General features: G+C 37.7%; 1 protein-coding gene across 2 annotated transcripts; it reads right to left on the bottom strand.

The window, feature by feature from the left end:
* Positions 1 to 682: 682 nt before the first annotated feature.
* Positions 683 to 21,001, bottom strand: slc5a5 (solute carrier family 5 member 5). Of its 2 annotated transcripts, XM_057841494.1 has the most exons (16): positions 20,943 to 21,001; positions 20,348 to 20,717; positions 14,616 to 14,681; positions 13,804 to 13,855; positions 10,523 to 10,590; positions 10,021 to 10,175; positions 9,600 to 9,740; positions 9,075 to 9,204; positions 8,508 to 8,596; positions 8,159 to 8,271; positions 7,763 to 7,833; positions 6,529 to 6,615; positions 3,489 to 3,685; positions 3,189 to 3,286; positions 2,916 to 3,001; positions 683 to 850 (listed from the first exon to the last, which is right to left on the bottom strand). In XM_057841494.1, exons 2-16 carry the CDS (start codon positions 20,714 to 20,716, stop codon positions 734 to 736), a joined length of 1,839 nt encoding a protein of 612 aa, XP_057697477.1. In that variant the 5' UTR covers position 20,717; positions 20,943 to 21,001; the 3' UTR covers positions 683 to 733. The 2 variants fall into 2 exon arrangements, with proteins under 2 accessions (XP_057697477.1, XP_057697478.1); XM_057841495.1 differs by lacking the exon at positions 20,943 to 21,001 and having other exon boundaries at positions 20,348 to 20,755.
* Positions 21,002 to 22,981: the final 1,980 nt, after the last annotated feature.

Genomic DNA, 22,981 nt, shown 5'->3' with positions numbered 1-22,981 from the left:
TTTTTGTCTTTTGGAAACGTATGCAGGCGTACTTCGCTTTTATTAACATTTATTTAGCATTTATTTCCTTTTAACTAAAAAGTGCATCTCAAAGTCTTGCAATGTGGTATGCAGACAAATTTGACAACAAGGAAGTGCATCAAGCTACGTCAAAGATGTCAAACTAATGTTAAAAAGGGTCAACTGGGTGAAGAAATTAATTCCAACTGAAACAGCACAGACAGTTTGACCAATGAAGTTTCTGCCAAAGCAAGTAACACCTGACTGCAATCAGCTGATTACACTTGTAAGAGAACAAATTGGTATTGAAAATATTTGAAATGATTGGAAAAAATTGAAAGGTGTCCGTTTCATTGGTTGGAAGAAAAACCTGCACTCGCTGGGCTCTTTGTAAAATCGGTTTGACACCTCTGCATTAAGTAAATTTAAAATATGTTGAACATTCCATGCATAAGATAGGTTGAAACGGGAGTGAGCCCTGATTGAAGTGTGTTATCTGATTGCAACTGTTTGCAATTTAAATCGTTCTGCAAATTTTTCTCTGTGTAGCACCACACAATATTATTCAAGTACATTTTAGGGGGGAATTTTGTATTTAATCAAAAACTGTCCAGTCAATTAAACCAAAGTGTTTTAAATATTTATTTGGAGTTCCAAATTAACACAATAATGGAGAAATATTTTTCAGTGTCTTGTCTACCAGAAAGTGCGAACACATAAATTGGGCGGATGTTTACATTGGGACAATGGTTTTAATAGTGTTGAGACGTTCCATTTCTTGTGTGTCATTTTCACCACACTTGTTTATTTCCATCATGGGCGCACACTCTTCTTCTGCACACATTTTGCCCTGAAAAAGAAAAAGATAGTTCAGAAACTGATATAAATATGTTTGTGGCACCATTTAACAGGGCATTTTTAAAACCACAAATTGGATATTATTTTCCCTCATAAGGAAATGGTGTCAGTCATGGGGAAATGTGAGGACAGTAGCCAAAATATATATTAAAAGAAGAGTATTGGTACTTTAAAGAGCATATGACACGAGAAAAAAAGTCTTAAATGGCATTATTATGTGAATTAGAATCATATTTTGAGACGATTCGACTATATACAACAATTTAGAAAAGCACAGATGACGAGAAATTAGTTTTTTAATCTGCCGGTTAGCCACGCCTACCATTACAGGGCTTTAGCGTCCCCAACAGGTGGATGACGTCAGCGGTAGACTGGGCTTATCGGTTTTACTATTCAGCCCATTGAGGGGGAATTATTCAGAACGAGGAAAACGCGACGAAGAGAGCGGCAAAATGTCATTGTTTCTGTCTCTTTACTTCAATATTTTTACAGGATATTCTTTTTATCCAAGTATTTTCCCCAATAGCTATATAAATGGCTTGAGAAGGACCAGTCAGCCCGTCGAGGGGGAACTATTCACAACGAGGAAAACGCGACGAAGAGAGCGGCAAAATGTCATTGTTTCTGTCTCTTTACTTCAATATTTTTACAGGATATTCTTTTTATCCAAGTATTTTCCCCAATTGCTAAATAAATGGCATGTTCATGACAAATAACAGTCTTGTGCTGAATGGAATATGAAATAATAAAAATGCATTTATTCAGGACGACATGGCAAAATTACTCCATAATGGTCAAAAATGTCGACTTCACCTTTACTGTCGCACCTCCCGAACGATATTTTATGACACCTAAATCGGACATATGTCATTTCCCTTCCCCGGCTTCGGAAAATGTAAACAAACCAGAAGCCGTGACAGCTAGCCGACATGCTAACCCGAACCGAGTGATGTTTCAAAGTCTTCGAAGTGGAAAATCACACATAACTATCCTCGATTATTTGACATGACGACCCGGTTGTCGATTATTTTAGTGGATCGGCAAACCACCCGGCGGAGAGCAATTTACAGTTCGTTCCCCGGAGGAGGGTGGCTGGATTTGTTGTGCAGCTAACGTGCTGCTGCTACTTAGCATTAGGAGAGCTTTTTACATGCCTATCAATGATCAAACGTAAGTAGTCCTTCATTTAAAGGAAGTTTGTAGTGTTTACTTTGTAATCGGTGTATTCGTATTTGACATAATACAAAACAAGATATTTACTCACTTCCTCGTAAGTCCAATGGTCCCACAGTAAATATCCACGGTGAATGGGAACCTTTTGAAACTCCAAAAAGGTGCATACGCCTCTCCCTCATACAGAATGATTTTTCTGCAGCCGTTTGGCTGGCGTGATGCGAAAAATAAACGTATTAATCCGCAAAATCAGCTGAATCCTTCGTCCTCATACACAACAGTACACTGTAGCGTGAAGAGGACGTCTTCTATCGTACACGTCACAGCGCCCTCCTCCTCAATGCAAGACCGAAGCCGGAAGTCACTCATTTTCATGGCGCGGGATTCAAAAAACTAAATAAAAATAGCGATCGCTTCCACACACATCCAAGCGGCCCATATCATTCAGGGGCATAAAATACCGCGTGTATTATGAAATAAACATGCTTTTTCGTGTCACAGGCACTTTAAAGTAAGTTGAAGTACAAATAATTACTAAAATAAGATCAAATAAGTATTTGGTCCAAAACTACTCAGGAACTGAGTAATTGGTGGGTGACTTTTTTTTTCTTTCAATGAGAGCATGAATGTCAAATAAACATTGTTATTCATTAAATAGGATTTTTCAAATTTGAGAAAATTCTAAATTTTCACAAATTTAATCAATGATACATTAAATCTGAGCACATATTTAGCCACAGTAACTGTTTCAAATAAACTTTTATTTTTATTATTCATGAAACCTAATAGGCTCACGTGGCAGATATTGCATTGATAAACAGAAGCAATTTGCAACAATATTTATCATCTTTTGGAGCTTTTGAGAATGTGACATCATCACTTACTCCACACTGTGGTTGGTTGGTTGCTGGCTTCTTACCCAAATCCCACCATATTAAACCCTCTTTAAGAGCACCTCTCTTCATTGGTCCTATACGTTGAGACAAATTTGCTCAAATACACAAATATGTGGCATAAAATTTCACAATACACATACTGTACAACCGAACTTAGCATATATGGGTTCAATGTGCTGTTTTCACTTTGCCAAAGGACATACGAAACGTGTCCTAGATAAACATGTGTGTTGCCTGAATGTCTTTATAGTGTGTGCTTACCTGTAGCATAACTCACAAGGACACCACTTAGAACTACTGAGCTTGTTGCCACGGCACCAAAATAGAGATAGGAGATGGAGTAGAAGTTGTGTAGGCCACTAGATGTAGGAAAAGATAATAGTTCATTTGTTTACCTCCTGAATTATGGCTATTACTATAAGACCGAGAGCCAACCGGGTTGAGCCTGGCTGGAAAAGTAACTCAACCCCGCTGTCTCCCGGTATAAGGTCAGTCCCCAGAATTGATACAACTATTTAGTTTATCACTCAATGAGATGATTGCTTGTCAGGTGTCACTAACCTTGGGTTGTCAGGGTGAATTGTTGTCGAGATGGAAGGGTGATACTGAGTGGCATTCAGCGTGATGTTTCTAGGTTCACATTCGGCTGCATAACTAGGTAGCACTCCCATGGTCGTTAAACTGGGTGGGTAAATAGTGGACCCAACAGCCAGCCACAGAGAGACACAGTAACCCACTGCAGTTCCTAGGAATGCCCCCTGAAACATTTAAACAAGCAATCAAACCTCTCGCTAACTGCTCCTGATGTCATGCCATGTATTTTTAAAAAAAGAAAAAAACTTTGAAGGAGAAAAACATAAATATTCTTGAGTTTGAAACGCTGCCACACATCAAAGATTTAAAAATGAAGTGACTTTTGCATTATATTTTTGCACTTTTTTGGGATGTTAATGAAGAATTTTAAAACATGCAGTTCACTAAAAGTTAACGAGTTATGACGACTCATTTTTAAAAGGGTTAGGTCGCACTGAAAGGCTTTGGTGTCAAGAGAAATTAGGTGTGTGATGCAGAGGTGGGTAGTAGCGTATTACATGTACTCTGTTACATTTACTGGAGTAACTTTTTGAGAAAAATGTACTTCTTAGAGTAGTTTTACCAAGCCATACTTTTTACTTTTCGATGAGTAGATTTGTGAAGAAAAAACACTACTCTTACTCCGCCTTTTTGGGCTACAGAAGAGTCGTTACATTTTTCCTCTTCTACATATTAGATTTATTACTATTATTTTTTTATGCCTTTAATGCCAGGAGTAGCGCTACTAATTTCACCAGTGAGATGTTGCAACAATAATCACATGACTCCATTACAATAATCAGATGCAAGCTTGCCGTGCCATGTCACGCCAGCCTGTTAAGAAGGGTCGACTGCAGTCAGGTATTGTTGAGCGTGTTCAAGCACGTGGCGTCTTTAACGCACCGTAAAAAATGAAGTATTTGACATAGAGTGCTGCTCTCAGCATTACTCAAAAGCGCAGATTTAAACCTCTCTGTTTTTATTTGGCACTGATTGACTGCGGAAAACCGGCGATATGATCCTTTTAATTTCATAATAGAATGGAGGAACTATAGTATTCACTATTCAAACTAGGAACCAATTTCTCTACTAGAGGGCACTCATGCTCTTTGGACAAATAATGCTTCATCTCTGTCTTTTTTTTTCTCTTGACGGAATTCAATGATTTAAACATTTTTTGTTGTTGTATTTCTTTGGCTTAATGTGGTTATGTAATGGGCTATTGTACTGTATCATTATAACAACAGTTCATATAGATAGATTTTTGCTGAGAGAAAAAAATACCATTGTTTAAAATAAATAAATATAAATAAACAGTTACTCACAATGTTACTCATTAAATGAATATTCTTTTCACTGGATACTTTTTTACTTTTACTTGAGTAATATTATTTTGAAGTAATGCTACTTTTACTTGAATAAAGTTTTTGGCTACTCTACTCACCTCTGGTGTGATGCTTAAGTGTGAGTTGTCTTCATCAAAGCTCAGCACAATGCAACAACCGGTTCAGTCCGTCACTCCTTCTTTTTCCTTTTTATTCATTTTTTTGGGGGGGAGGGGGGTCTCGGCCCCGGGCCTCTAAGGCTACGTTCATAGTACAGGTCTTAATGCACGAATCCGATTTTTCGTGTTTTTCCAACTCTAGTGAGGCATTAACTTGACGGTCTGAACGTGACAAGTTGCATAGAACTGGACCATTTCAAATCCGATCTGGGTCACTTTCGTATGTGGTTCAAATGCGATCTGGGCCACATTTTTCCAGACTGTCGCGGCGGTCTGTACTGTCCAGTCTCTCAAATCAGAATTCATGCAGCAATTACGTCATCAAAAAGCGAGAGAGACGCTACGTTAGCGGTGCAGCTGTGCGTTATTAGCGCCTAGCTTGCCTTGAACACGGCTTTTTAGGAAGGGTCGGACTTGACAACAGTCATAAAAAAAAAATAAAAATGGGTTGAGAATAAGCCTGAGAATGATCGGTTTTCTGTCTGCTCCATATAAGCAATATTTCAACATTGCTTACACGGCCGAGAGTCGGGGCAAACTGCGCGTATGTGTGTGTGACATGCACGGACAGTGCGTGCATGCTATCGATCCATATACTTTGAATATAAGCCTAAACTGGGATTATTTATGTCTGTTATTAGTGTTCTCTTTTTAAAAAGCAAAATATAATATCCCTGGAATGACGGATGACAGCCAGCATGTGTGGTCATTTGTTTTGATGCTACTGCGCATGCAGGTCATCTTGCTCAGCGCTTGTCGGACTGCGAATTAGTGCGCTTGCGTAATACTTGAATAGTCTCAATGAACAAAGGCAGTCTGAACGGGCACGCCAAAAAAAACAGATATGACAAAAAATCGGAATCGTGCATTAAGACCTGTAGTATGAATGTAGCCTAAGACTAGGTTCATACTTTCATACTACAGGTCCTAATGCACAAATCCGATTTTTTGCAATATCTGTTTTTTTGGCATGCCCGTTCAGACTGCCTTTGTCCATTGAGACCCTTCAAGTATCACACATGCGCACTAATTCGCAGTCCGGGATGCGCTCAGCAGAGAGACCCGCATGCGCAGAGGCATCAAAACAAATTACACATGCTAGCTGTATGTCATTCCAGAGTAATCATATTTTGATTTCCAAAAAGAAGACACAAATAACAGACGTTAATAATCCCCGTTTAGTCTTATATTCAAAGTTTATATGGACCGATAGAACGCATACACGCACACACATGAGTGTTGACGTGTGTGCGTGAAATGACGTGGGTGCGTCAGTTTGCCCCGACTCGGCCATGTGTGCAATAATGAAATATTGCTTAAGTGTTAAAATATCTCTGCCCGGTCATGGGGGGGCCATTTATGCTTAGCGCACCCGGGCCCTGTTCACATTTGTTCCGTCACTGACACAAGCGTTATAAAGCTTTTGAAGCAAGAGGGAGGAAAACTCACTAGTAAAATGATGTCGAAATAAACGCCAAAAGTTTGTAATTATTGTGTACAAAAAATCCCTACAAAAAACATTACCAGTTTGTTTGAGGCAGGAATAAATATTCCCAAGATGAATACACCAAGTAATGGACCACTGACAACAGCCATGACCGTAAAGGACCCCTGAGAACAGAACAAAACAAAATTGAATTACAAAGTAAAGATATGGAACTTGAGACTCAAGAGAAGATGTTTTGAGGATAATCTGCCACAAAAACACTTAGTTTGTTCAATAGAAATGGATGATATATATATTTGTAATATAAACACAACAAAATGAGCCTACTATTTTTTGTTTGTTATTGTTGTTCCTCCCTCTCCCTAACGTGGATATGAATTGTGAATTGTATAGTATAGCTTCTGAACTATAAAAATAGTCATACTGAATGAAATGTGTTGAGTAAATTGAAGAAATTTTACGTCGCATTCCTAATTACATTCCTCAACTAATGACTCTTTAAAATTAAGTTGAGGGTTGATCTGACAACCTTTGGGTTGGATGGTGCAGTAGACCATACTGTATATCAACACATCAGCCATAACCTCGTTATATGGTGAGAGTTTTCACAAAATTAATTCATCCATCCATTTATACACATACAGTGGGGAGAACAAGTATTTGCTACACTGCCAATGGGGTTTCCCATTGACTGTGTATCAAATACTTGTTCTCCCCACTGTACATCCCTGATAAACACGTGTTTTTCAGATACACAAATATGTTTGTGATATTTATGTGTTTTGAGGTCCACAAATATACAACCTTAAAACTGTGAATTTCCCGGTTAATATTTGTGGATTTGGAAAAACATATGAAAATCTCATATGTTTAAAATGTTTGCGGAACTTGAAAACGTGAAAATTACCAACAGTAAAATGTTAACCAAATATTGGGGTTTTGGTTTCATATGACATTAAATGTTCAAATAAGTAAAACAGGTGACATTTGTAAAGTCATGTCGCCAGTAGATCCGCCCTTTTAGATGATTTGTTTCACCCATGGCAGCAGCACGAAAAACATTCTTGGATACTGCTGTTAGTGGAGTGTGCTAAGTTGCGTCCTCCAAAATTAAATCGGCCGATGAAAAGGAGCAGTTTTTAGTTCATGGGAGACGCATCCTTCAAGTTTTAATGGATTGGGGCCTGCCTTTGTCTTGTGACGTACATGGCCTGCAAAGGCAGACTCCAACTGTGCGGATCCTGAACACAGCCATAGATCTCTTGACTCTGTCAAAAATGTACTTTGAGAAAAAAAAGTTATTTTCTTTACCTGAAGAACTCCCCAATCCAGCAGGGAAGCTAGAACAGCTATGATTATACAAGCTACTCCATAGAGGAAGGCTTGAAAAAGAACACAAAGAAAGAAGTGTCAGTAGTGGTGGATCGACCAGTATACTGTAGCACAGGGGTGCCCAAGTCTGGTCCTCGAGAGCCCCTATCTCGCTTGTTTTCCATGTCTCCCTTCTTTAACACACTTGATTCAAATGATCAGCTAATCAGCAAGCTCTGCAGGAGCCTGATAACGATCCTGGTTATCTCGAGGACCGGACTTGGGCACCACTCCTGTAGAACCTATTACCACTAACCAACATTATTTTAAACAATTGTGACATCGAGAGAATTATTTATGAAAGGGTGAACAAATGAATTCATACTATACGCTTACTAAGTCCTTTGGAAATAAGGATGTGTTTCTTCTGGCTCAGGTGGTGCAGGTACGGCTGAAAAAGGTCCTCCATCGTCACTGCAGCCATTGCATTAATACTTGTGGAAACTGTGCTGTGAAGAGATGTCTTTCTTCAATGACTATTTTTGACCAAAGAAATTCTAAGCAAATGCGAGATACTGTAAGTTCATTTCAATTCAGTAGGGGGAATGATTTGGCAATCATACATATAAGACACTAGCTGACAACCATTCCCCTAATCCCAGAAGGATTTTTTTTTTTTCAAAACGATTTGCCATGTACAAGACTTGAGGGTACATATATCAGCTAAAAGCCAAAATTCAAATACCTCAGAGTGCCACTGTATGCGCAAGCCAGGAATAGACCTGGAAAGCCAGTATAGCCCTCGAATATTTCCAGCACAAAATATGGCATATACTGCATCACGAAAAAGAAGAAAGAGAAAAAAAAGCATTAGTGTAATAAATGTTATCATCATATTTTAACTGTTGCTATGCCACCAGTCTAACTGTCAGCAGCAAGTCGTCGAAGAAGGTGGATACATACTACATGGTCATCACCATACTATCCCTAGAGACCCGAATCGATGTATTTACATACAGTATATATGCCGATGTGTACGTGCATATGTATTCCATACACACTGTATATATTGTACATATATAAACATACTGATCCCCACCCGTGACGTCATTTGCCACTGAATACAGTCTACCAACACTGACAAACTGAAGCACTGGTAATCACTACAAAGAAACATGTCAACAACTTTCAACAATGTAACACAAATTATATATTATGTTCTACTGTATCTTTGTTTGTTTTTGATTGTCAGGTCTGTTGATCTAAAATGACGGGGAAAAAGGTTGAATGGTATGACCAGTGCTTAACTTACAAGATCAGGAGAAGACACTCTGCCAGATTTCAATGGATCACACTTAAAGTAATAGGCGAACATGACAATGCCACAGACCGCCGCGCTTCCAACAATTAGGCACAAACCTACTTGGTTGATAAATATTGCCCTGAAAGAAAGGAAATCATAATCTCTAGTTTGATATTGAATTCTTTTCTGTATTTAAAAAAACAAAACAAAAAAAAAAACACTGTGGAGAGGAAGTGGAGAGGAATATTTCAGATAATAAAACACTATAATTCAAGAGTGAGAAATACTGAATTGGATGCTGAATGATATTTTTACATTTGAAAGAACATGTAATTTTCATAAGATAGACATTCCCTGCAACGAAAGCCACAATCGCTGTATTCTTACTTATACAGTAGTTTGATATCGCAGACATTTGAAACACTTGAGTCTCCTTTTTTGCAGCATTGCTATGTAGAACACTGCTGGCTAACACATGGCTGACGAAATCTGCAAGGGGTGGAAATTGGAAAAAATATTATTTGGTTGACCCACCACTGGGCCTGTCCCTCGGTTCTACAGGAAACATAACGTTGGACTTGTGCTTGGTTTACTCCGTACATGGACAGCCACAAAAGTGAAGCCCCAACAGTCAAGCTCCAGAAGGTGTAACGTTGTCGCGGGTCAAAGTCAAAACTGTACAAAACGTCCAAAGATAGCTTCTTTAAATAAAAAGTTGTTAAAGTTGTACAGCTCTGTATAAAATACCAGATATACAACGATTCAATTGACCTTGTGCTACTTCATAAAATAACATTTTGCTGCTCTTGGCTCATAATCAAACTGATCATGTTAAACAACTAATGCCTGTCTTAATGGCTTTCTGCAGCAGCAATATGTGATGATCTTAAAGAAATGAAATGTATTTCCTTAAAAACAGTATTTTTTGACCAATTATATATTTTTTCTCTCTTACTCATTGAAATTCAGCATTGATCCGTTGTTGGCAATTTCCAGCACTGCTGCTGGACCACCAACCAGAACGGTGCCGTGGATGACGATGGCCACAAAGCCTGAAAACATGACAACAATCTGGAAAACATCTGTCCAGATCACAGCTTTTATGCCACCCTATGACAGACCAATAATACAGGAGACACTTAGTCACACAGAGATGTACAGTATATTGAGACATGTGTATTGAGTGAATATACATTAATGCAGTTTCCCAACCTTTATCGAGTCATGGCACATGTTTTAAATTGGAAAAAAAAATCTTTTGGCGCACCACCAAACAAAAATGTCATGGAAAGTGGATACACAGCTTTATTTAATATACCTCCTGCCATCTGTTCCTATAAGTTGGTGCATGAATTAAAAGATATTGTACTATATTTGTAGTAAAAAGGACAAATTTGATTTCACATTTTACCCTGGTTGGGAGTTACTGCATTAGTGAACATACTTTGGGGCTTTACCATAGTTGTGTACAGAGTGCAGATGATTCCAGTAGAGAAAAGAGACATCCATATATTAAGTCCAGTTGCTGTGAGGACAATACAAAAAGAGAGAGAGGAACTTTAAGTGCAAGTCACTAATTGGTGCAGTACCTTGCAAGTATTCGCACCGTTGTTTTTTTTACCCTTAAGAAAAGAAGAAATATTATAACTGCAAAGCTCTAAAGAAAATAATTACCTTTAAAAATCACTTATTTAGTAAAATGAAGTCCACATGTGTGCATTCGAAATGTTCGTTGACCATTCATTATATACAATACATACTTTACCTTATTTGAAAGGCCCTAGAGACTGCAGGACAAAATAATCAAGAGCTAAAAAAACACAACAATGAAGACCACGGAATTCTCTGAACAAGTCAGGGACCAAGTTGTTGAGAAGAACAAGCCAGGGATGTCTTGGGGGGGTTGTGGGAGGTTAATCCACAGGAGCATTATTAAATTTGTCATTATAAAATGAAGAGAGAGAGAGGGAGAGAGAAGGGTACCCACTAAAACACAGGCAAGCGGACTATAATATAATCAGCAGCAGCACAGAGATCAAAAGTTACACCAGAGGAGCTTAAGATGAGGAAGGAGTGTCTAACCTCTCATTCATCTTCTGTATCGCTTATCCTCACAAGGGTCGCGAGGGTGCTGTAGCCTATCCCAGCTAACTACAGTATGTGCATGAGGCGGGGTACACTCTGATCTGGTTGCCAGCCAATCATAGGACACATACTGTAAAGACAAAGTAGCATTCACACTCACAATTACACCATTGGAGAATTTAGAGTAGTCAATCAGCATATCTGAATGTTTTGGGGATGTGGGAGGAAGGCGGAGAACGCAGAGAAAAGCCACACAGGCATAGGGAGAACATGAGAACCCCAAACAGAAAAGCCGAAGAATGGGATTGAACCCTTGATTTCAGAACTGTGAGGCAGACGTGCTAACCACTTTACCACCATGCCATGTCCATTGGACCAAAATAAACCGTGCACCTCAAAAATCTGGAGTTTATGGACAAGTGGCTAAAGACAGCAGATACTTTTAGCTAAAAGTAAAAAGATACTTTTTGAGTTTGACAAAAATGCATGTGCGAGCTTCCAAGATGTACCAAGGAAATTGCTTTGGGGCCTAACATTGCGAATGGAAAAAACATTGAATGGGTGTGTATGCAACTAGATGGGCACACGGAAACTTTAATGCATGCATTTTGGAGACAGGGAAAGCTCGCCATGCAGTTAGTGTGGTAGGTTGGTGAGGTTACAAATCCAATTTACTGTAAATACAGCGCCATGAAAAAGAACTTGTTGCCATAATTTTTTCTTAAATTTTTGTAATGTAAACGTCAGACAGAGATAACCCATGTAAACATGAAATGCATTTTTAAAGTGATTTTATTTACTAAGATGAAAAGACTATTCAAAAGTATATACAATGCATATATTAAGGCTGGGCATGTTAACTAGGTGAACAAACAAATTAATTTACATAGCAATTTATTCTAATCACGCATCAACAGAACAACTAAAGAAAAAATTAAGTGTTCTTTTAGGCTCACCCTGAGTGGGCTACTCGTGTTACAAGCTCTTTATGACTTCATTTACATAGTGGACTAGATGAAGGGAGGGGAGACACCAAATCACAAATAGGACAGGTACTGCATATACTAGTTTTAAATTTATTATTGCTTTGTGTGCAGAGGTGGGTAGAGTAGCCCAAAAATGTGCTCAAGTAAGGGTAGTGGTACTTCAAATTAATATGACTAAATAGTTGTATTGAGTTTATTTTGTCCACCCTTATAGATTAGTTAATTTTTTTCTTTTATCACATGAAGGCTTAGGTTGTCGCCCAAAATGTCAGGTAAATAAAATAACCTAAAACAATTGTGTGTGATAAAAGAAAAAAAAAAACAATTTATATTACTCAAGTAAAATGAGTCATCCCCAAAATGTATTCAAGTACAAGTAAAAAAAAAAAAAAGTATTCAATGAAAAGAAAACTGAAGTAATGAGTAACTGCTTATAATGTCAGTTTTTTTTTTTTTTTTTTTTTAAATTGGTGTATGTTTTTTCTCAACACAAAGTCATCTATATGTACTCTTATTATTATACTGTTTTATAACCTATATCATATTGGGCCAAAAAAAATACACAAAAATCATTGAATTAATAATAGAGAACATCTACAAAAATGAAACAACACCCGTCCAATGAACAGGAGTGCCCTCTACTCCCATGTGATACAGTAAAACTGTTCAGACCATAAGGACATGCAGATTTCCATTCTCCGCGTCAAAGCAGCTGAACAGGACAGGTTAAGAAAAAAAAAAGAACATGAGTGCCCTGTAGTGGATTAAACATACAGTATTTCCCACCATGAAATTAAATCGATCATATATCCGGTTTTCCATGGTCTATTGGGGCCAAATAAAAACTGAGAAAAAAGTTGAAATCTGCGCTTTTATATAATGTTGACTATGTCAAATAGTTTAATTTAAAACACCACGTTAATGAACAGGCCAGTGTAATCATAGGAATTCTGACTGAAAGCTTGGTCATGCGACTGTATTTTTACGTCTGACTGCTATAAATAATTAATGTGATTATTGTTACGACGTCTCATTGGTGAAACTGGTAGAGCCACTGTGGGCATCTCTCGCAAAAATAAAGTGAAATCTAATATTTAGAATTAAGAAGAACAATGTAACGACTCTAGTGTAGCATTTGTTCTTCACAAATCTACTTACCGGTAAGTAAAATTAAAAACTATGGTGCGGTAAAACTACTCTTAGAAGTACATCGTTCTCAGAAAGGTACTCAAGTAAATGTACTGGAGTAAATGTAACATGTTACTACCCACCTCTGTTTGATTGTATGACAATGCAATAATCGTAGTCAATCGCAAAAATCTCCATGCTGTTGATCGTGATCGAAAAAAAAAAAATCATTGCCCAACCTTTAGAATATGTCTTTAATCCAGATCTATTTACTGTATTTACAGTACATACGTGTTTAATTCAAACATTAAAAGCTGTTATATAGCATAGTAAATTGGGTAAAAATCAAGAAGTTAAATCTATTTGAAAGGCACTGTAAAATTTAAATTAGTATGGTCCAAATTTTTAACTTTTAAACGACACCTCATTTTAAGCTGCTGACATCAAATGTCTGACCAGTCATTTAACATTATTATGAAGTTTATAAGATTAAATTCAACAAAATTTTGGGAGTCATGTGAGTAGTTTATCTCACCCACCTTGGTTGAGGATCAATGCTGGTGCATAAATGACCACACCCGTGTATAGCAGCTTGAGGAAAAATGACAGAGAAACAGAGAGTGACAGATGTTTTTATAGTTGTTGTCAGTAATGGGTACCAGGGCACTGCCCAGCCACTGGCTATCTTCACAACATTACCTTTCTTGAAGAAAAAAATGTTTTGATTACTTTCATGATAATGAGTTAACAAGCATTTTTTTTTCTTCAACAAAGAGAAATTACAGTAAATTTTATTATGTATGCGAATACTGTAATTTTCAGTCTCTAAACCGCTCCTTCACCCCCCTTACTTTGAAGCCTTTGGCCTAAAGTCCAGTGCGTCTTATTTATGGATTTTTATAGGCTAATGAACAACATGTCTTGTGATGTGGTAAACATCCCATAACCAAATGTGGACAGGTTCCAGTGCTCCTTTTATACTGTATGAACAAATGTGGTTTTGCTGGGTGAAGCTTGCAGTCAGGCATGCCTCATAATTAAAAAAAACTATGGTAATTAGCCACACTGAAACTTTAACTCAACCCGAACTCTGAAACTTTATTGCCTTTCTTAAAACCGGTTCCAACCCAAATGTAGTTAGATCAACAGAGACATATTTAGTTATTCCAACAAAAGTTGAAGATTTTTTGTTGTTGAAAAATTATATTGTGTGTGTTGGAAACATAGTATAAATATTTGGTACTTTACAGAGGATGATGATCAAATTTGTGTCAGCTAAAAGAGCCAAACATAGGTTTTAAACTTTACAGTGGTACAGCAAAGAAAAAGACAAAATGTGTTCTTATCTTACTGTGGCCACAAGAAACTGGACACTTCCCAGCAGCTGCATCCCTCGGCCGAACCTCATCTTCAGATACTGTGACAGGCAGACAGGCCACACTTAACATGACTAAAATGGCCCAAAATCTCCACACACACATTCCTTAATTTTTTTTTAACCTCATACTCATGTTTGAACCAACATTCTTTCAATATTTTGTCAATCACAGGTCAAATTAGTGGGGTAGCTTTAAAAACAAGACAAAATGTCATTAACGTATGAATATTTCTGATACCAGACTGACCGGTCAGCATGACAATTGAACATTCTAAATATTTTTATGTATCCATTATTGGGACCTCTTATCCTTGCGAAGGTCACTGTGGGTGTTGGAGCCTACTAAGTCCTTCTAAAAAAAATTAGCATATTGTGATAAAGTTCATTATTTTCTGTAATTTACTGATAAACATTAGACTTTCATATATTTTAGATTCATTACACACAACTGAAGTAGTTCAAGCCTTTTATTGTTTTAATATTGATGATTTTGGCAAAAAAAAGTCGAGAAATAACAAAAATCCATATCTAAAAAAATTAGCATATTTCATCCGACCAATTCAAAAAAGTGTTTTTTATTACAAAAAAAGCCAACCTTCAGTTGCTTATATCAGCTATGCACTCAATACTTGGTCGGGAATCCTTTTGCAGAAATGGCTGCTTCAATGCGGCGTGGCATGGAGGCAATAGCCTGTGGCACTGCTGAGGTGTTATGGAGGCCCAGGATGCTTCGATAGCGGCCTTAAGCCCATCCACAGTGTTGGGTCTGGTGTCTCTCATCTTCCTCTTCACAATATCCCACAGATTCTCTGTGGGGTTCAGGTCAGGAGAGTTGGTAGGCCAATTTAGCACAGTAATGCCATGGTCAGTAAACCATTTACCAGTGGTTTTGGCACTGTGCGCAAGTGCCAGGTCATGCTGAAAAATGAAATCATTATCTCCATAAAGCTTTTCAGCAGATGGAAGCATGAACATGCACCCCAGACCATCACTGACTGTGGGCACTTGACACTGGACTTCAGGCATTTTGGCATTTCCTTCTCCCCAGTCTTCCTCCAAACTCTGGCACCTTGATTTTCCGAATGACATGCAAAATTTGCTTTCATCTGAAAAAGGTACTTTGGACAACTGAGCAACAGTCCAGTGCTGCTTCTCTGTAGCCCAGGTCAGGCGCTTCTGCCGCTGTTTCAGGTTCAAAAGTGGCTTGACCTGGGGAATGCGGCACCAGTAGCCCATTTCCAGCACACGCCTATGCACTGTGGCTCTGGATGTTTCTACTCCAGACTCAGTCCACTGTTTCTGCGGGTCCCCCAAGGTCTGGAATCACAATCTTTCTCAGGGTGCGGTCACCTCTTCTGGTTGTGCAGCATTTCCTGCCACACTTTTTCCTTCCCACTGAAGTGCCTTGATACAGCACTCTGGGAATAACCTATTCGCTCAGAAATTTCTTTCTGTGTCTTAGCCTCTTGCTTGAGGGTGTCAATGATGGCCTTCTGGACAGCAGTCAGGTCGGCAGTCTTGCCCATGATTGCGGTTTTGAGTAATAAACCAGGCTGGGAGTTTTTAAAAGCCTCAGGAATCTTTCGCAGGGATTTTGAGTTAATTTGTTGATTCAGATGATTAGATTAGTAGCTTCTTTAGAGTACCTTTTCGTGATATGCTAATTTTTTGATAATAAAAGGCTTGAACTACTTCAGCTGTGTGTAATGAATCTAAAATATATGAAATTCAAATGTTTATCATTACATTACAGAAAATAATGAACTTTATCACAATATGCCAATTTTTTTAGAAGGACCAGTATAACGGCTGACTTTTGGCAAGAAGGCAGGGTCCACCTTTAATTGTATGCAAGCTGGAGCCAAGGTTTATTAGACTTGGCTTGGAGAATAAATACCAGAACTGTTACGCGAAATGCTAGGCAGTCATCCACAACGCATTTTATTTCAATTTAATTTGTCAGTCATTCCTCTCCAGTCTCCAATATGATTATGCCATCATAGCCCAGATCCACTTCCCCTATGGGTGAGGATCTGGCCGCCACTGTCTGATGCAATTACACAACATTGCCATTAAAGGCATACGAGGAATTGTCTACCATGGCAATTCAATTAACTTCGCTTGAAAAGAGTTTCACTGTACTTTTGTGATTTTAAAGTTAATTTTTCAAGGCTGACTTTGTGTCTTTTAAGGTCGTCTGCAGAGAAGGGGTGTCATTTTGCGGGAGTCACATGTCACCCAACACTTAATAAATTTGTCCTCCTTGGTAGAGACTGTCTGTTTTCCTACTAAGTAGTTACTGTATTTAATTGGTTGTACTCTATTTTATGAACTCAATGTAATTATAAGAAATCGAATACCATTTTTTGACATTTGTATTGCAATATGCTACTTTGTGTATATACTGTATAGTATATATACACAGTATGTAATCTTGCCCTAACTCATCATTTGAAAAGAATCCTGCTCGACATTTTTTTTTTTTGCGTTGCATCATGAATGTGACTTTTATCTGCGTGTCTTTGTCTGAAACCCCTTTGTGCCGCCCCTCCCCTCGTGTCCAGATCAACAAATTTAAAAATTTCAACTCAGATTCAGAAAACTTTACTTCGCTGTCTGACATGCACAGAGCAAACTGACCCGCATGCGCAGGAGCCTCAAAACAAAAGTAATTCTAGGATGATCATATTTTGATTTCCAAAAAGAGGGCACAAATAAAAGACATAAATAATCCCTGTTTAGACTTATATTCAAAGTTTATATGGATTGATAGCCTGCATGCACATACTGTACAGACGGTTTGCCCCGACTCTAGGCCGTGTAAGCAATCTTGATATATTACCCATTTCAAGCACGGAAAGAAAACTGAGCATCCTTAGGCTTATCTATCCTCCCCCATTTTATTTTTTTTATGACTGTTGTCAAGCCCGCCTCTTCCCTAAACAAGCTAGGCGCTAACACTAATGTACAGCTCCATCGATCCATTGATCGGCACTCTGCCTCTCTCGCTCTTTTCTGACGTAATTGCTGCATGAATTCCCATTTCGGGGACTTGACAGTTCAGCCACATTCTGGGAAAATGTGGCACAGATTGAATTTTAACCAAATACGAAAGTGACCTAGATCGGATTTGAAATGGTCCAATTTTATGCGACTTTTCCCGTCCAGACCCTCAAGTTAACGCCTCACTTGAGTCGGAAAAACACGAAAAGATTGGCATTAAGACCTGCGGAATGAACCTAGCCATAGTATCTCCAGAGTGTCCTTGGTTGACTCCGGGACCTCCTCCCGGTCGAACGTGCCCAGAACACCTCACCAGCGCATCCAGGGAGCATTCTAATCATATACATTTGCCACCTCATTGGTCTTCTCTTGATGCAGAGGATCAAAGCCCCTCCTGAATGACTGACCTTCTCACCCTATATCCAAGGGAAAGCTCGGACACCCCAGGAGGGAAATTCATTTTGACCGCTTGCGTCTTGTTCTTTGGGTCATGAGTCACAAACCGTGACCATAGGTTTGGGTAGGAATGTAGATCAGCTGGTAAATCGATCTTTGTCTTTCGGCTAAACTTTTACTTTACCTACTATACTAAGCACCGTCAATTTCGTGACATTGCAATTACCTCATACATACAGTATTAACTTTGTTGTCAAACTTTGCCAATATATTACAATAAAACCTAATTAAACATCTTTCTTCAAGTATTTGTGTTGATGATATTTAGGCTAATAACGCACAGCGAAACAGCCAGCTAGCTGTGCTGCGTCAAGCTAGTTGCGAGCCGCGACTCTGCATAGGAGGAGGGGAAAAGTGATTAGTTGGCCCTGCGAAAGCCTTGGAGGGCGACCGCTTCATGCGCGCTGCAATGGAGGGTGGCGCATGTACATGACTGACAGCTGGAGGTCTGCTTTAATGGGCACGCCCACATGGGTGATTCTCAGAAAAGCTATGCAATACGGTATTGAGTAATATATCTAATTGAATAATGTCTAAAACATGTAATATTACACATTATGGTAATGCCCTCATATGGTGGGGAAATAGGCATAGCGTAATTTTCAGACTATAAGCCGCTTTTTCTCTCATTTTGAATCCTGCGGCTTACTATGGCTTATTTGTTGATTTATTTATTTATTAAATTATTACATTTAGTCACTATGTCCATTTACGCCCAGCTTGGATCATTTAACATCATACATACATTATAATGTAATACAATAAATTCCCGGATGACACTAAATGACATCTGTCAAAAGCATTCATTAATGCTCATGACAGGGACATGTCATAATTGTGACGGTCTTATGACAGTCTTATGACCCCGCTGTCAAATAAAGTGTGTACTGGGTAATGTCTTTTGATGTAAATATCCCTTAATACAGAGAGGACAGCTGCAGTTAATAGTCCGGCGCGGCAAATGCAATTTTCATTTCAAATTTGATGGGTAGTGGCTTAGAGTCAGGTGCGCCCTATAGTCTGGAAATTAGTGTATGTATATAAAAACATAAACTATTAACAAAATGAACAAATATTTTGTCTTGCCTTCTTTGTGGTGCATTCAGGGTCAGAATAAACTTTATGTTTATGTTTAGAAATTGTACTACATGTTGTTAACTAAATTTATGCTTTACTTACATTGTTCTGATTTAATTTTACCTTATACATTAATGTCACATGAAACTGTCCCAACGATCTTGTTTTGTGGTACAGATATACCTGTAGAGTGGCTGGAAGTCAATGAGTTGATGAATCAAATTATATCAATCGAAGTCTGAGCGTAGCTCTGCCTTCTGTAAAAATGTACGAGTGAGTATTCTGTAGACCTGCCCAATCAAAAGTGTATGTGTTGTATGTTAATTCGTTCCTGCCCCTTGTCAAATAAAGGAGCAGAGCAAGCTGATCAAGCTGAGCAACCTTAGCAATGCTCATTGCTAGGGCATTCTGAGCTGAACATTTGCTGCTAGCTTCTCTCCAGCAAGATCAAGCCTGCCTCCCTCTCTATTTAAAAAAAAAAAAGACTGATTATGACGGGATGATGAAACCAGTGCAAGAGGAATGAACGCTGCATGCTTCGGCACTTGATTTTCCTTAAGTACTTTTTGTACAAAGTAAGAAACCATTATATCTTATCATAACTAATTTGTGTAACTTTTTTCATGAAATTGATTAAATATTTATGGTGCTGGGTAATGTATTGAGGTGAAAACACCGCTTTTCATAGACGCATTAAAGTAATGAATTTATGACTCTAAAACCAGTGTAAAACATCATACAAAATACTATCTTGGTCACAAATCCTGGACTGGGCCACATAATAGACATAACCATCTTTAAACTAAAAATGAACTATTTCAGGTTTTCATGACTACTGTATATGAGTTTAGGTTAACTTCTTGAGAATCACCCACACAGTCCAACATTAGAAAGACAGGCTGTTGTTCCAAAATTTAGGATCTCCATTTTATATACTTGGTCATAATACGCTTCTTTGTGGTTTTCTGTCAAATTTATAAAATGCATTTTTCATCACTTTGGTTCTTACAATGCTCTACAGTACTGACAAGTTGAAAAATGAAAGGAATAACAATAACAAATAAATAAAAATAACAATTAGTAAAACTTTAAATCATGCATCTCTTTGACTTTTAACATATTGTTTCTATGCGAGTTATACTGAAATGCAAAAGAAAGTTAATTACAACCTGATTGGTGCTTGTGATGCCGAGTCGAAAGAAAACCGGCAGGAACAAAAAAGCAGTCATCAGAGAGTTGATGCTTTGTCCAAGGCACATGTAAAGGAATTTGAATCCATAGCGATAAGCTTCTGAGGGAACTCCCAAAACCTGGACAGCTGACATAAAGCTGGCACAGAGGGAGAGTCCAATGGGCACTGCTGACATATTGCGACCACCAGTGAAGAAGTCATCAGTGCTGGCATCCCGTGGCTGCTTCTTCAGAGCTTGATAGAATCCTATGGCCATGGAGACCAGGAGCATGACAGCAAAAACTGCATAATCAGCTGGAAGAAAGGTCTGTGTGGAAGGCTCACTGGTCAACTGACCCCCCATCATTCTATGAGAGAAAATCTTACTTTATAATTTTAAGTCACATGTGGACATGTCTCCTCTTTGCTTTGTTGTTTGATTTGACAGTTTACAATACTGAGCTTGTAAAACATATTAAAAGTTTAAACAAAGTTCATTATCTAGAGTAAATTTGTGTAATTTGACAGGCTGCCTTGCAACTCAGTAGTGGTGAGAAAGTTGAAATGAAGATATAATCATTTTAAAGACTTACCAATAGTGGGTGACAGTTTATGGAGTCCTTCACTGTAATGTGTTTACAGTCTGGAAAGCAGCTCTCCTGAGGTAGAGTAGGTGGTGTAGGTGGTGCTATCAAGAGTTGCAATTTGCGGCATGCCCAAAACATTAACCCTTTATGAAGCCACCCTTGAGATGCTGCAACTTGATTAATACTGTGGCTGGTGAGTGTATATAAAACTATTAAACATATGCAAAACGGTATCTGTACAAATGTTATTTCTGTCTATAAACAGAGGTGGGTATTAACGCGTTAAATGTACTCTGTTACGTTTACTTGAGTAACTTTTTGAGAAAAATATACTTCTAAGAGTAGTTTTACCACGTCATAACTTTTTTTGCATTGAGTATATTTGTAAGAAGAAACGCTACTCTTTCTCCACTACTTTGGGCTACACTATCGTTGTTACTGTTTCCTCTTTAGTCTATATATTCGATTTTACCAATGCGTTGTCGCAACAATAATCACATGACTCCATTACTGTATACCTATCAGATGTAACGTGGCATCTTTAAAGCGCTGTAAAAATTAAACTATTTGACATTGAGTCAACATTACTCGAAAAAGCAGATTTTAACCTCTTTCCCAGTTTTTATTTGGCACCCGGAGATGTGATCGTTTTAATCTTATGGGGGATTTTGGGGGACGGGAAACTGATAAGCATATGCTTCATCCCGTCCGCCTTTGTCTTCTTCTTCGGTTCCTTCGGGCAAATCATATCTTTGTAATTGTCAATGATTGTCAATGATACCGATGATGATGACAATAAAATTCCATTCCATAATGTTATGGTAACAAATATGTTTTATAAATATCACTCATGCTCTTTGGAAAGATGATGTTTTATTTCTGTAGATTTTTCAAGACGGAATTCAATTATTTTTGTGAATATTATATATTTTTGGCCTAATATGGTCATGTAGTGGGTTACATTAGAGCATAATATAAGAAAATATAGCAGTTCGTATAGATGATGTTGCGTTGAAAAAAAATACACCATTGTTTCACCCTTTAACACTGAATGTGTCGGCGGCGACACGTTAACGCATATCATCTTTGAAGCCTCATCACACTGTAATACATCACCCATGTGCCGCTGGTTGGTCTCATTTGAAACGACTTTGAAACGTGCGGAATGAATCGAAAACTAAATTTAGCGCAAGCTAACGCAATATTTCATCAAGTCGAGGAAGAGGATGAGCCACATTTGTCGATCTTTTCTTCCGATGAGTCGGCGAGTTGGAAAGAGTGACAGGCTGACAGCGCAAATGGCGGAAGAGTAGGCTGTGTGACGGAGTTCCGTGTCCTGTTCAAGCGGAAACAAGTGGCATACTGGAAAAAATTGAACAGAACTAGTTTATCGTCAGTATTTTCGAAGACTATTTTTTCAATGGTATATTTGATTTCTTCTTTTCACTATCAATCTTTTTAATATGTGTATAGATATATGTGTTTGAGAAGCTTGAATGCGTGTATATACACTTTTGATAAGATGATTGGTGCAATACCTAACCACAAAGAGATATTCTCCAAACCCTTTTTGTGTTCGATTTTATATATATATATATATATATATATATATATATATATATATATATATATATATATATATATATATATATATATATATATATATATATATATATATATATATATATATATATATATATATATATATATATATAGCAGAATAGTGTATATATACACACACATATGTATATATTCACTATTCTGCACTGTTGGTTTATATATAGGGTTATATGTGTATATGTGTGTGTATATATTCACTCTTCTGCACTATATATATATATATATATATATATATATATATATATATATATATATATATATATATATATATATATACACATATATACATATATATGTATGTGTGTATATATATACACACACACACACACACACACACACACATATACATACATATATATATATATATATATATATATATATATATATAAATACAGTGCCTTGCAAAAGTATTCGGCCCCCTTGAA

This window comes from Corythoichthys intestinalis, chromosome 7, assembly GCF_030265065.1.
Source record: "Corythoichthys intestinalis isolate RoL2023-P3 chromosome 7, ASM3026506v1, whole genome shotgun sequence".
Taxonomy (NCBI): domain Eukaryota; kingdom Metazoa; phylum Chordata; class Actinopteri; order Syngnathiformes; family Syngnathidae; genus Corythoichthys; species Corythoichthys intestinalis.
Note: the sequence above shows the minus strand (reverse complement) of the source record. Positions and strands in the feature narration are given on the sequence as shown.

Excerpts from the sequence above, each read along its gene's own strand:
- slc5a5 (XM_057841494.1), bottom strand. The coding sequence starts at position 20,716 with ATGATGGGGGGTCAGTTGACCAGTGAGCCTTCCACACAGACCTTTCTT. Across the intron at positions 9,205-9,599 it reads ACCGAGGGACAGGCCCAGTG|GGCAATATTTATCAACCAAG; the intron begins GTGGGTCAACCA and ends CCTTTCTTTCAG. Across the intron at positions 3,686-6,528 it reads TTCCTGCCTCAAACAAACTG|GGGGCATTCCTAGGAACTGC; the intron begins GTAATGTTTTTT and ends TAAATGTTTCAG.